The 14,869-nt window shown below is 44.2% G+C and overlaps 1 protein-coding gene across 1 annotated transcript; it reads left to right on the top strand.

The window, feature by feature from the left end:
• Positions 1–233: 233 nt before the first annotated feature.
• LOC130493307 (zinc finger protein OZF-like) lies at positions 234–10,879 on the top strand. The gene is made up of 6 exons (XM_056867053.1): positions 234–279; positions 1,012–1,082; positions 2,343–2,442; positions 8,149–8,307; positions 8,811–8,896; positions 9,692–10,879. The coding sequence occupies exons 1-6, from the start codon at positions 234–236 to the stop codon at positions 10,877–10,879; spliced, it is 1,650 nt and encodes a 549-aa protein (XP_056723031.1).
• Positions 10,880–14,869: the final 3,990 nt, after the last annotated feature.

The following is a 14,869-nucleotide window of genomic DNA, read 5'->3' as shown; positions in this document are numbered from 1 at the left end:
ACTCGGCTGAGCTCTTCAGTCTTGCGAATAAACGGAGTCTGCGCATGAAGAGCAGCATAGCTCTGAAAACGAGTTGCTAGGGTCCAGGAATAGTGGGCAAATGTGTTTGGTGCTAATGCTTAGCGGGGCATCAGATGGGCCACTACAAGAAATAGGATGCCGGAATAGGGGTGCCAGGCTGTGGTCTAGCATGCCCAGCAGCTTTGGGGAGGGGCTTGGGTGGATGTGACGTCATGTCAACATTGCATCTGGCCGAAAACCTGGATGTGACATTAGTGGGTCAGTAGATGCTCTGGACACCCTGACCTGGATGGCCCAGGCTAGCCTGATCTTGTCAGATCTCAGAAGCTAAGCAGGGTCAGCCCTGGTTAGTATTTGGATGGGAGACCACCAAGGAAGTCCAGGGTTGCTGTGCAGAGGAAGGCACTGGCAAAACTACCTGTTAGTCTCTTGCCATGAAAACCCCCTAAAGGGGTCGCCATAAGTCACTGCAACTTGATGGCACTTTACACACACACACACATGCTCTGGACACTCATTGACATTACCCTGAGTTTCCAGATGTGCTCAATTCACATCTGGTTGTTTTGCTGGATGTGACAGCGAGGTGCCATGCTACGTCATTTTTGCCTCCCCTTTTTCCTCCCACCAACAGGGACTCGGGCATGTGCAAGGGCCCTAACTGGTGGGAGAAGTGCCTGCTTGGGTCTTTGGTCTGATCTGGCAGAAATGTTATTTTGCTTTTGAGCTCCAGCATTCACAGAACAAGTTTCAAGTATCAAAGGAGTCTGAAACGTATGAGCAGCATTTAGAGGACCCCAAGGGTAATGGGTCCCTTGTGCTTCTCTCTCACCTCTCCCACAACGTACTACAAAGTGTTACAAATTTTTTTGAGCATACATAGGACAAAATTTCACAGCCCTGGGTGGTGCGTGAAGCAAGATTCACGCGAGCAAACAAAATAGGAAGTTGAGGTTAATACCCTTTCTTCCACTTTTCTTTCACTTGCAGGCAGTGAAGAGACAGTGTTGATCCATTCTCTTTGCGGAGGTGTGGAAACAGCTGCTGCACCTCCAGTCCAGGTAGGGGAGATGAATTGGGGACAGTGTTACCCGAATTGCTCCTTTATATGGGGAAATTAGCTGAGCAATCGGTAACTATGTATTTATATAGCGGGTTCGCACTCAACTCTACCAGAATCCGTTTAATGAGACCTTGAATAAAGACAGACACAAAGGATTCCAAATTAAATAGTGTTTATATATTCAAGCATTCAATTATGTATACACACATACAGAGAATCTAGGAAATAGAGCAATAAAGAGACTTTTGCCATGTGGCAGGCAGAGGAGGAAATATACTGCACCTCTCTTGCAGAGTAGTTGTCCGTCCTGAATTCCATGCAGCTTTGGGGGATAAAAAGGGGATGGGGGGGTAGGTGTCCAAGCATGAACACCCCCTCTGGCAGAGTGCCAGGCAGTATGGAGGGGAAGGCCCAAGGGAGAGGGGAGAGAGTGAATGGGCTGGGAGCACCCCAGTTATACTGTTTTTCTGTGGGCGGGGAGAGGGGTTGCACCCCTCCTAGGTTCCCAGGTGACAAAAGGTGACAAAAGGATTAAGCTGTGGCTGCCGGGGCAGGGCAATGAGAATTTGGAAATCTATTCTGATGCCAATGACTTCTGCAACCAGTGATGAGTTGGAAACTCTCTGCTGACTAGATTATCATTCAGGAACAATGGGTGCGATCTGTGCAAATGTCCTGGGGTCGCTGCTGCTGAGGTGGAGGAATGAGTCATCAGGATATCTGGATGGCTGCTGATGATCCATTAAGCGGTGGATGTTGCAGGGGGGGTGCTTGACACTGATTTCCTGACATTCTGCTTCTCTTGACATGGCTGCAGCTGGAATAGAGCCTATACAGGAACATGGCTTCCCTCTGGTTCACCGGAGGCTGCCCCTGCATCTGCTTCCTAACTGCTAGCTGCACGGCGCTCGCAGGAGCGGCCGAGTCCGTGACAACGGAGCGCGCAGCGGCCGTCCCATAGCGTTTGGGGCGGGTGCGCGGCCAGCGGAGTAGTCCAGTGTCAGCACAGCGGGTTGCCAGATCCCGTCCGGGAGGGGGGGGCAGGCCCATATGCTAACAACAGCCTGGGTCCCCCTTCCTTTCTGAGGGGGCTTTTCTGCTGCAGTAGTTGTTAAGGGGCCCAGGCAAGAGGCTCTGAACTCCATCACTGTTACACATGCCAAGATCTCCATCCTGGCCCTCCCAGAACACCCCCCCTTCCAAAGTGTCACCTGTGCCTGGCATGATCTCTGATGAGGGAATCTGCTTTTTCTTTCAGTCTCCACTTTCCTATGAGGAGGTAGCTGTGTATTTCACCCAGGCAGAGTGGGCCCTGCTGGATCTGGACCAAAGAGCGCTCCATAGGGAAGACATGCTGGGTAAGGAACTTTCACAGGTGCCAGAGGAGCAAATTGCTACAATTAGGATTGTGCCACTGGGCTGATGTGGGAATCAAAATTTCAGCACCAATACATTGTTTTGAGACCTATTTCTTGCTTCCTTTTGGGAGCCTCGAGATGGTGAGGTGGCAGCAAAAGCAATATTTAGCAAGGCCAGGTAGAGGGACCCAAACAGCCTGGCTGGCCCAGAGGTAAGTACAATAATAATATTAATAAGTTTTTATTTATATCCTGCCCTCCCCCAGCAAAGTGGGGATCAGGGCAGTTAACATCAAGTTTAAATTCATTAAAATACAATCAGACATAAAGCATTTTAAAACAGTTAAAATACCGCTGAGTTGAAGATCATCTTAATTCAATGGCACCAGTATAATTCCTTGCAGGGAGAGCTGTTTCTACAGTGGCTGCTGTTCAACTTAACAACTGTACGTCAGGGAGGTGGGGGGAATGAGTGGACAGAACTAATAATTAAAGCACTACACTTGGTGATGCTGGGCTTCTATCCAGGATCCCGGTTGGGTTTAGAAGAACGCAAGGATGGCTGCGTTCTGTGAGAAGGAAAGCCTAATGAACAGTTACAAAAAAACAAAAATAATGGCCTTTGGTAAACATCCCATTTAGAGGAAGTGGAGCCTAAATGGACAAAGGCTGGAACAGGTGACCTGATTTAAATACTTAGGAATTATAATTCAGGCCTCCGACACTAGGCCTGCCCACAACACCAATGTTGCTAATCTAGGTGAGAGATCTGCCCGTTCTGTAATTAGTTTTCTCTGGACAAAGGGGCACATTATGTGCTGGCCACCCTTAAGCTTTTTCAGGCAAAAACACTAGTGCAGATGTTGTGTGAAATGCATCATGGCCCCTCACCTTCATTCTTTACCTCTATCAAACGAGGTGAACAGAAGCAAACACAAACTTGCACAAAGGAATTTTTTTGAGGGGCTTATTGCTAAACACATCAAAACAAACAATAAGAAAGTCTTTAAGTATATTAGAAGTAGGAAACCAGCTAGGGAAGCGGTTGGACCATTGGATGACAATGGGAATAAAGGAACTCTAAGGGAGGATAAAGCGATTCCTGAAAAACTAAATGAATTTTTCTCATCTGTCTTCACTGTTGAAGACACAAGGCAGATTCGTTCTCCTGAACAGAGATTTTGGAGAGGGGAAAATGAGGAACAGGCAAATAGTGGTAACAAGGCAGGAAGTCCTAGAATGTCTAGACAAACTTCAAACTAACAAGTCACAGGGACCAGACGGTATTCATCCTACAGTTCTTCAAGAACTCAAATGGGAAATTGCTAAACTTCTAACAAAGATATGTAATAGTAGAAAAGAGCAAGAGTCCGGTAGCACCTTAAAGACTAACAAAAATATTTTCTGGCAGGGTATGAGCTTTTGTGAGCCACAGCTCACTTCTTCAGATACAGCTAGAATGTGAATCCATCTGTCTTTAAGTAGAGGAGAGTGAATTCAGACAAGCATTAGTATGTAAATGTGAATAGCAGGCATGATGGGATTAGGTGTGGTATGCAGAAGAGTCTGTGATGTCCAGGGGAGAGATGGGTGTGGAGAAATCAGCATTGGTAATGAGCCATGAATGCAAGGTCTTTATTCAGCCCAGGTAAATGCATTGTCTTTAGTTTGAATATCAACTAATTCAGCAGTTTCTCTTTCCAATCTCCCTTTGAAATTCCTTTGTAAGAGAAGTGCTACTCTTAAATCTGCAACAGAATGTCCTGGAAGGTTGAAATGTTCTCCCACTGGTTTTTGAATATTATGGTTTCTGATGTCAGACTTATGTCCATTTAATCTTTGTCTAAGAGACTGACCTGTTTGTCCAATGTAGATTGTGGAAGGGCATTGTTGGCATGTGATGGCATAAATCACATTAGAAGATCAGCAGGAGTATGAACCTGAGATAGTATGGCTGACATTGGTGGGTCCAGAGATGATGTTCATAGAATCTATATGAGGGCAAAGTTGGCACCTTGGTTTGTTGAAGGCTTGCTGTCAGAGTCCATGTTCCTGTTAAGTAGTTTATCATCATGGGTGAGAAGTTGTTTTAGGTTAGCCGGCTGTCTGTAAGCAAGAAAGGGACGCCACCCCAGTGCTTCAGCGAGGGAAGTGTCACAATCCAGCATTGATTGTAGGTCCTTAATAATACGTTGGACTGCTTTTAGTTGGGAGCTGTAAGTGACAACCAGAGGTGTTCTGTTGTCATTCTCTCTGGGCTTATCTTGTAGTAAGTTGTGCCTGGGTATCATTCTGGCCTTCTCAATCATCTTTCTCATCATATCAGCAGGATATTGTAGTTGCAAAAATGTTTGCTGTAGGTCTCTCAAGTGTGTATCTCTGTCTGAAGGATTGGAGCAGATGCAACTATAGCATAGGGCTTGGCTATAGACAATGGATTGTCTGATATGGTTGTGGTGGTGGCTGGACGCATGTAGACACGTTTGCCGATCCGTCAGTTTCCAGTACAATGTGGTGCTTGTGTGTCTCCTGTGGATCCATACTGTGGTGTCTAGGAAGTTGATTTCTTGTTCGGAGTAATTCATAGTTAGATTAATGATGGGGTAGAAGTCGTTGAAAGCCTGGTGAAATCTTTCAAGGGCTTCTTTGCCATGAGTCCAGACAAAGAAAATGTCATCAATGAATCTCATGTAAAGGAGAGGTGCCAGTGGGTATGAGTTCAGAAAACGTTGTTCTAGATCTGCCATGAAAATGTTGGCATATTGCGGAGCCATGCAAGTGCCCATGGCAGTACTATTGATTTGAAGGTATAAGTCCTTACCAAACTGGAAGTAGTTGTGAGTGAGAACAAACCTGCAGAGTTGTGTAGCCAGATCTGCTGTGTTGTGGTCAGGGATGGTATGTAATATGTCCCTTCGATCAGCCTCTGTACTAGAGGACTGGAGAATGGCCAATGTAACACCCATTTATAAAAAAGGTTCCAGGGGGGACCCAGAAAATTACAGGCAGTTAGCTTAACGTCTGTTCCGGGTAAATTAGTGGAAAGCATTATTAAAGATAGAGTTGTCAAGCATATAGAAGGGCAAGGTCTGCTGGGCAAAACCCAACATGGCTTCTGTAAGAGTAGGTACTGTCTCACTAACCTATTAGAGTTTTTTGAAAGCGTCAATAAGCATGTGGACAAGAATGAGCCTGTGGATATTGTGTATTTGGATTTCTAAAAAGCTTTTGACAAAGTCCCCCACCAAAGACTGCTAAGCAAACTTCATAGTCATGGGATAAGAGGACGAGTCCTCCTATGGATTGAGAGCTGGCTGAAAAATAGGAAGCAGAGAGTAGGAATCAATGGTAAGTTCTCAAAATGGCGGGATGTGAGCAGTGGGGTGCCTCAGGGATCTGTGTTGGGACCAGTGCTTTTCAACCTGTTCATCAGTGACCTGGAGCAGGGGTTAAACAGTGAAGTAGCCAAGTTTGCAGATGACACCAAATTATTTAGGGTGGTTAAAACAAAATCGGACTGTGAAGAGCTCCAGAAGGATCTCTGCATACTGGAAGAATGGACATTAAAATGGCAAATGAGATTCAATGTGAGTAAGTGTAAAGTGATGCATATTGGGCAAAAAATCCCAACTTCACATATACACTGATGGGTTCTGTGCTGGCAGTGACAGACCAAGAAAGGGATCTTGGGGTGATAGTCGATAGCTTAGTGAAGATGTCAACCAGTGTAAAAAAGGCAAATTCTATGCTGGCCATAATTTGACGAGGAATAGAAAATAAAACTGCTGATATCATACTGCCTTTGTCCAAATCTATGGTGAGACCACACTTGGAATACTGTGTACAGTTCTGGTCACCACAGCTAAAAAAGGATATTACAGCGCTTGAGAAGGTGCCGAAAAGAGCAACCAACATGATGAGGGGACTAGAGCAACTGTCCTATGGGGAGCGGTTAAGATGCTTAGGGCTGTTTAGCTTGGAAAGAAGGTGGCTAAGGGGAGACATGATAAAGGTCTATAAAATTATGCATGGTTTGCAGAGACTGGACAGGGAGAAGTTTTTCTCCCTCTCTCATAATACTAGAACACGGGGTCATCTGCTAAAACTGGTGGGCGAGAGATTCAAAACAGATAAAAGGAAGTCTTTTTTCACACAACGCATAGTTATATTGTGGAACTCCCTGCCCCAGGATGTGGTGATGGCTGCGAGCTTGGAGGGCTTTAAGAGGGAAGTGGACATATTCATGGAGGAGAGGGGTATTCATGGCTATTAGTTAGAATAGATACTAGTCATGCTGCATAGCTAGTCTCTCTAGTATCAGAGGAGCATGCCTATTATTTTGGGTGTGGTGGAACACAGGCAGGATGGTGCTGCTGCAGTTGTTTGTGGCTTCTTAGAGGCACCTGGTTGGCCACTTTGTGAACAAACTGCTGGACTTGATGGGTCTTGGTCTGATCCAGCAGGGCCTTTCTTATGTTATCAAATGGGTGCAATCTACGTTTCTTAGAGTGGTCCTCCAATTACCATAATTCATGCCAAATTCTGTGGTTCGTCTAGAAACTGGCATGATGAAGGTCGAGGCGAAGGACTGTTTGTCTTCTCTTTACTTATGGTTAAAAATTAATTTTCTCCCTAGGGATCTCCTTCTACTAATTCTGAGAGACACCTTCAGGTCAAAATGGATCACTCCAAGGAAGGCAAATTAAAAAGCCTGGGCTTTACCCCTCTAGGACTTCTTCAGCTGGGCAGGCAACAAGCTAGGCAAACTATAAAGCAAAGAGTAAAGATACTGAATGCCAAGAAGACCTTTCGAGATCACTGACATTTTTGGCATCCTATCACTCAAAATATATTTTTGCACCAGCAGCCTTTATTTGCTAGAAATAGCTATAGGAGAGCTTTCACATTGGCTAGGTGCTCAGCCTTACTGTCTGAAATGCTAGAGGGGAAATTTAAGAAGATTCCCAGGACAGAGAGACTTTGCCCCGGTAAATCTGGCGATCTGGAAACTACTGAACATGTCCTTTTCAGATGTAACTTCTGTACAACAGTTGGACCAAGACCATTGTACCCCAATAAAGGAAATGTGTTTTGGTAGTGAGGGGCATGGACTAATAAGTTTCTGATTGATGATAATCCTTTGATTACGTCTCAGGAGCAAAATACTGTGTGTCTGCAATGAAGATAGGATGTCTCATAGAGTAATCTCTATGAATTACATAGAGCGAATTACAGTAGTCTAGCTTTGGATCACCATAGCTAGGTCAGTTTGAGGCAAGTAGGGAAACAGCTGCTAAACCTGGAGAAGACAAGGTTGTGGGGTGGGGAAGGAATGTGATTTGTAAGCCACTGTAAGACTCTTTAGGGTATTAGAAACAGGGTAGAAAAACCTTATCTTCTATTTAATTGTCAATAGAAGAGAATAGAAGAGCTTCATGACAAGTCAAACACGAACAGTGGGGAAATTATTCTTTGCCACCTTAAGGGGGGAAAGTACATGTGGGGAGTATGGGGAGTGGAGGAGTAGGCAGAATATAAAAGCTACTCTCTTGGGGGCCTAGCTGGGGATAAGGTGTGACCAGTGGAAATGCTGGGGAGGGGGGAATGAAGGTCTGATAAAGGAAATATACACCCTTTAATGAGCACTGCCTGATGGGTAGCTTGGCTTCTTGTTAAGTGCTGACTGGACATCTTTCTTTTTTCCAGCAGCACATATGGAGGAGGCAGCTGGAGGATTCCAGGGGTTCTCTTTGGGAAAAGCCAACAATGATGACTCCCAAGGGAACTTCAGGGATGGAGATGCACCACAGAGGCAGGAGGGAGGACACACAGACAAGAGGATGGATAAGCCCGTTCCATCCCAAGGTAGAGGCTTTCATAAAATCCCCGTCGAAGAAGAAAGCTCAACCAAAACATTGTGCAGGGGGTTGGACTAGATGACCCTGGTGGTCCCTTCCAACTCTATGATTCTGTGATTCTATTCTATGATTCTATAATCAGAGAAACCACTCCAGGGAAAATAAAAATGAAAGTGTGGCCTTGGAAAAACCTTTAGTAAGAACCTGAGTGTTATTTCTAAGAGACAAATTCCCTCAGGAGAGAAACCCTATGAATGCGTGGAATGCGGAAAGACTGTGAGTCAGAAATCAGCCTTTACTTCACATCACACAATTCACTTCGGTGAGGAGTTGTATAAATTGTTAGACTGCAAACCAAGCCTTTTTGATGCAGCAGGCTTTCATTTCTCTTTAAAGTATCTATTGATGTACACTTCAATGTAGAGCAGGAAAAAGCCACTGAAATGTTTTGCGTGTGGATGCTCAGACTTCCTTGTGTGGTTGCTAACGGGATCTTTCTTTTCGTTCCAGCAGGGGATGATCAGTGGAATGAGGGTGATGAGGAAGTGCATCAGCTACTGCCAGATAAAGTGAAGAATGAAGATGTGAAAGGAAATGTCAGGAATCAAGGCAGACCTAAGAGGCAGAAAGGAAGTCACATGGTCAAGAAGAAAGAGAAACCCATTCCTGGCCAAGGGCGGGATTTCCATGAACAAAACCACACTACGGAGGAAGGATATAACTGCTCAGAGTGTGGAATGAACTTCTCAGATCAGGCTCAATATGGTATCCATTTGCAAATACACAGAGGAAAGAAGACTCATAAATGCTTGGAGTGTGGCAAGAGCTTCCTTTGTAGAGCAGAGCTCCTTAGGCATCGAATAACGCATACTCGAGATAAATCTTATAATTGCTCAGACGTTGGCAAGAGTTTCACACAGAAATCAGACCTTTTTCAACACCAAAGAATTCATTCAGGAGAGAAACTATTTATCTGCACAGAAAGTGGAAGGATGTTCTCTTGGGGAAGGAAAGGTAATGCACTTTTCCCAAAGCATAGTATAATGGGGGCACAGAAATGCTTTCGGTGTGGAAAGTATTTTAGATACAGATCACAGCTCTTTGTGCATCAAAAAATACACACAGGAGAGAAACCGTTTGCATGTTCAGAATGTGGAAAGAAATTCAGTCGAAGAGACCATCTTCAAGATCATCAAAGAACTCACACAGGGGAGAAACCTTTTGAATGCTCAGAGTGTGGAAAGAGATTCAGTCGCAATAGCCATCTTCAAAGGCATCTAAAAACACACACAGGAGAGACAACTTTTAACTGCTCAGAGTGTGGAAAGAGATTCAGTCGCAGTGGTACTCTTCAAGAGCATCAAAGAACCCACACAGGTGAGAAACCTTTTGAATGCTCGGAGTGTGGAAAGAGATTCAGTCGCAGTGGTACTCTTCAAGAGCATCAAAGAACCCACACAGGGGAGAAACCTTTTGAATGCTCGGAGTGCGGAAAGCGATTCAGTCGCAGTGGCGATCTTCAAGAGCATCAAAAAACCCACACAGGAGAGAAACCGTTTGAATGCTTGGAGTGTGGAAAGAGATTCAGTCAAACTGGCCATCTAAAAAGGCATCTAAGAAAACACACAGGAGAGAAACCTTTTGAATGCTCAGAGTGTGGAAAGAAATTCAGTCTGACAGGCAGTCTTCGAGTGCATTTCAAAACCCACACTGGGGAGAAACCTTTTGAATGCTCAGAATGTGGAAAGAAATTTAGTCGCAGTGACAAACTTCAAACACATTTCAGAATCCACACAGGGGAGAAACCTTTTGAATGCTCAGAGTGTGGAAAGAGATTCAGTCAAAGTAGCCATCTTCAAATACATCAAACAACCCACACATGGGAGAAACCTTTTGAATGCTCAGAGTGTGGAAAGAGATTCAGTCGTAGAGGCGATCTTCAAGAGCATCAAAGAACCCACACAGGGGAGAAACCTTTCGAATGCTTGGAGTGCGGAAAGAGATTCAGTCGCAGTGGCACTCTTAAAGAGCATCAAAGAGCCCACACAGGGGAGAAAGCTTTTGAATGCTTGGAGTGTGGGAAGAGATTCAGTCGCAGTGGCACTCTTCAACAGCATCAAAGAAACCACACAGGGGAGAAACCTTTTGAATGCTCGGAGTGTGGAAAGAGATTCAATCGCACTTTCGATCTTCAAGAGCATCAAAGAACCCACACTGGGGAGAAACCTTTTGAATGCTCGGAGTGTGGAAAGAGATTCAGTCTGAGTGGCAGTCTTCGAATGCATTTCAAAACCCACACTGGGGAGAAACCTTTTGAATGCTCAGAGTGTGGAAAGAAATTTAGTTTCAGTAGCAATCTTCAAAGACATGTCAGAACCCACACAGGGGAAAAACCTTTTGAATGCTCAGAGTGTGGAAAGAGATGCAGTCACAGTGGCGCACTTAAAGATCATCAAAGAACCCACACAGGAGAGAAACCATTTGAGTGCTCAGAGTGTGGAAGGAGATTCAGTCACAGTAGCCACCTTCAAAGGCATCTAAGAACACACACAGGAGAGAAAAGTTTTGAATGTTCATAGTGTGGAAAGAGATTCAGTCGCACTGTCACTCTTCAAGAGCATCAAAGAACCCACACGGGAGAAACCTTTTGAATGCTCGGAGCATGGAAAGAAATTCAGTTGCAGTGGCATTCGTCAAGAGCATCAAAGAACCCATACAGAGGAGAAACCTTTGAAATGCTCAGAGTGGAAAGAGATTCAGTCGCAGTGGGACTCTTCAACAGCATCAAATAACCTACCATGGGGAGAAACCTTTTGTATGTCAAAGTATGGAAAGTTCCAGTTCCATGTCCTGTGGACACCATATTTCTACTTCAGGAATATTTAATCAAAGAAATGCGAGACCATTTCCAGTTAATAGGCAATCTTCACTTTTTAAAAATTTTATTTCTCCCTACTGAGATCTACCCTGATATACACAGACTACAGAATCCTGTATTCCTTTCAGGAACCCTTTTAACAGTAATTCCCCTACTATGGGTCCAGTTTGGTATGACAGATTTATGGTGGAGAATGCGTAGGCAAGTCACAGGTCTAAAAAGCCTGAAGTGCCTGGCCAACACTTTCTTTAAATTACATGTATACAGGGGGGATAGAAAAATAAAGTGTATTTTAATAATAGGACTATAATAATTTGGAACTTTGTGATACCAAGATTTCTTTTCAAGGTTGCTATTCTCAGTTCATTGTTAGGGCTCCAAATATAGACAAAAGTAAAATCAAGCCTGAACTTGTCAATCACGTAAATGAACGTGAGGAAACCATGCTGTGCCAATACAGAATTTTTACAGATGGCATTAATCCAAATAGACATAAACTTGCTGCTTTTACAAAATTTTTCATTGGATGTGCACTCATGCATAACTGTAAAGTGGACCCCCCCTAAAAAAAATTGCTCTTGCTAACTCAAAGTTTGCCAAAACAGACCTGCTACTGGTTGTATCAGTAGCAGACCTGCTACTCAACTTCCCAGTGAGTGCTTCTGTGATAACCAGTAAAAAAATTCAGATTGTAATTAAAGCCTTTGAAGTAGAGAACAGATGCCGGAATCTGTGCATCAGGAAATGCGTTACTACCTCCTCCCCAACACCCCCAGTGACCCCTACTCCATGTCCAGAAGATGGCCAAGATGCCTGCCCTCTCATGGTCATAGAATCAACATTGCTGACAGATGGCCATCTAACCTCTGCTTAAAAACCTGCAAGGAAGGAGAGCTTATCACCTCCCGAGGAAGACTGTTCCACTGAGGAACTGCTCTAACAGTGGATTCCTAAGCTTTCAGTGGGGGGGGAATGCCAGGGAGAAGGCACTGCTGCGGTACCTCCTAACCCATTTCCCTGGTGCCAAAAACTTTTAAAAAGCCTTTTAAAGGCTTTTTAAATTTTAAATGGTGCTTTTTGCCCCATAAAGAAAAGCGAGGGGAGCGGAATCTCGAGTCCTCTCATTCAATGGAGCTTGAGAAATTTCTTTCAAGCTTTGGGGAGGTTGGGGGAATAGCCCTTGTGCCAGTGGTCCGGAATCAATATCTATGGGGAGAGCCTGGAACTGATTGCTTAGCAACAGGATCAGAATGACTCCTGATGTTCCTGCTCCTATGGGTCACATTCTTCCATGCACCTTCCTTCTGTGTAGGGCTCTCTTCCATTTGTTAAGATACCTTTCTCTCCTGTTGTCCCCTCAAGCATGCTTCATGCATACTGTCTATGTTAGTCTGTCAATAGCAGTAGAAAAGAACAAGAGTCCAGTAGTACCTTAAAGATTAAAAAAAATTCTGGCAGGGTATGAGCCTTCAGTATGAGTACCCAGCTTGCTGGAGGTAAAAGGAAAATGACTGGGGAAGGCACTGGCAAACCACCCAATTAAAAAAGTGCCTAGGAAATGTCGGGATGTGATGTCACCCCATGAGTCAGGAATGACCCGGTGCTTGCACAGGGGACCTTTACCTTTTGTGAGCCTTCATTAGCCACAGCTAATTTCTTCACTTACAGCTAGACTGTGAGCCCATCTCTCCTTAAGCAGAGAAGAGTGAATTAGACACACAATGACAATGCAGATGTCCAAAGCAAGTAAATGACATTAGCAGGTGTGATTGGATTAGGTGTGATAATGCAGAGAGGTAGTGTGTGTGTAAAGTGCCATCAAGTCGCAGCTGACTTATGGCGACCCCTTTTGGGATTTTCATGGCAAGAGACTAACAGAGGTGGTTTGCCAGTGCCTTCCTCTGCACAGCAACCCTGGTATTCCTTGGTGGTCTCTCATCCAAATACTAACCAGGGCTGACCCTGCTTAGCTTCTGAGATTTGATGAGATCAGGCTAGCCTGGGCCATCCAGGTCAGGGCAGAGAGGTAGTAGGCGAGGAGAAATTAGCATTGGTAATCAGACAGGAATCTCAGCTCTCTATTCAGTCCAGGACACATTGTCTTGAGCTTCATTATGAGTTTTAATTCAGCTATCTCTGATAATCCCTTAGTAGAACTACTCTTAAATCAGCATGGAATGGTCAACATGCATCAAAATCTGAGGGTGGGGGTAGAATAGAATAGAATCATAGAGTTGGAAGGGACTACCAGGGTCACCTAGTCCAACCCCCTGTACATTGCAGTGAAATGGTTGTATTGTACAATTCCCAATGACAATAAACACAGCAGGAGGTTGAAGATTCAAAGCAGTTTGTTTATTAGGCCCAATATACACACCGGGTGAAAATTGCCCCAAATGTGCAGGACAATTCACACAAACATCAAAGGAGTGCAAGCACTGATATAATCTTTGGTAATGGGAGGTACAAAGACGTAATACATGGCGTCAATACATAGAACCAATAATAGATATTTAAGGATTTGAATACCCTATTAGAGAATCTGAGGCATTACATAGAAGTGTGGTCTCATTCTCACTAATGAGCAGTGAAGACCCTCATGGTCAGGTGCTTCTCTATTTGATCATAAATTTCTGCAGTTCTTATCTTGGACCCTGGCTGCTGCCAAGGCTAACTAAGGGAGTTTTCCTAGCTGGCCCTTATGAGTGGGGAGCCAGCTTATGAAAACATACTCGGGCCTTCTATGGATTCTCTAATTAGCTTCTAACGAGCAAAGTTGGGCCTCTTATACTCAAGGCCTTTAACATACATATGTGCTTGGTGTGACTTTGATCATAGATGCCAACTCTTATACACAGAGTATGGCATATTCATAGGTGCAGATTATACTTTATTGATTATAAAGAATATATTTCAAATCAGAGAATACGTGTCCAGTACATTTTTAGTGAAAGAATACATTTTCAATAACATATAATGATTTCAGGCATTACATTTCCTCCCTTTTCATGAAACTTCGATTTCTATCAAAATCAGGGCAAAAGGCACAAAGAGGTTTTAGGTGGGTGAAGCTTAGCGAAGTTCTTTGGGCAAGGGGCGCAAAATTATGATTGTTCCCGGAGCTCCAGGAGGTGGTTTATCTATGGGCATGGCAATCATGTGTGAGCTTTTGAGAACAGCTTGAATGAAACAAGGAATACAGCAAGGCAGAAAAATAATTCCAGCTACAGCACACGCAAGGAAAAACAGCATTTTCTTCCACCAAGCGCCCCCCCCAAAGATTCCTTCCCACCAAGATGCACCCCAAGTACCTTTACAGGTCTGGATAGGAACATGAGCAACCTTTCGAATATTGGAAGCAATATTGAGAACTGCTTCTCCATTATCATCTAATTGAAGGCAACAATTAGAAAAATTGAACTTTCCGCACAATCCTCCTCCTTCGGCAAGTAAATAATCTAAAGCAAGGCGATTCTGATAAATTGCAATCAATTCTAAGGCATCTGCGGTCTGGTTTGTAATTATTTCCAAGACAGCCTGAAGGTGAATGGTACGATTTAACATGTATATGGGGGTTCGATACCCAAAAGTGCCATCATTAGCCCAAGATGCAGGGTCATAGTATTCTATGATTCGCTGAGGGGGGCCATTCCTCCCCCCACTCTTTGCTACTGATCTGAATGGATCTCTT

This window comes from Euleptes europaea, chromosome 1 (genome assembly GCF_029931775.1).
Source record: "Euleptes europaea isolate rEulEur1 chromosome 1, rEulEur1.hap1, whole genome shotgun sequence".
NCBI classification, from domain to species: Eukaryota; Metazoa; Chordata; class Lepidosauria; order Squamata; family Sphaerodactylidae; genus Euleptes; species Euleptes europaea.
Note: the sequence above shows the minus strand (reverse complement) of the source record. Positions and strands in the feature narration are given on the sequence as shown.

Coding starts and splice junctions, on each gene's coding strand:
- LOC130493307 (XM_056867053.1), top strand. CDS start 234: ATGTCAACATTGCATCTGGCCGAAAACCTGGATGTGACATTAGTGG. Junction 8,308..8,810: donor TAAGCCCGTTCCATCCCAAG/GTAGAGGCTTTC, acceptor TTTTCGTTCCAG/CAGGGGATGATCAGTGGAAT. Junction 8,897..9,691: donor ATGAAGATGTGAAAGGAAAT/GTCAGGAATCAA, acceptor GAGAAACCTTTT/GAATGCTCGGAGTGTGGAAA.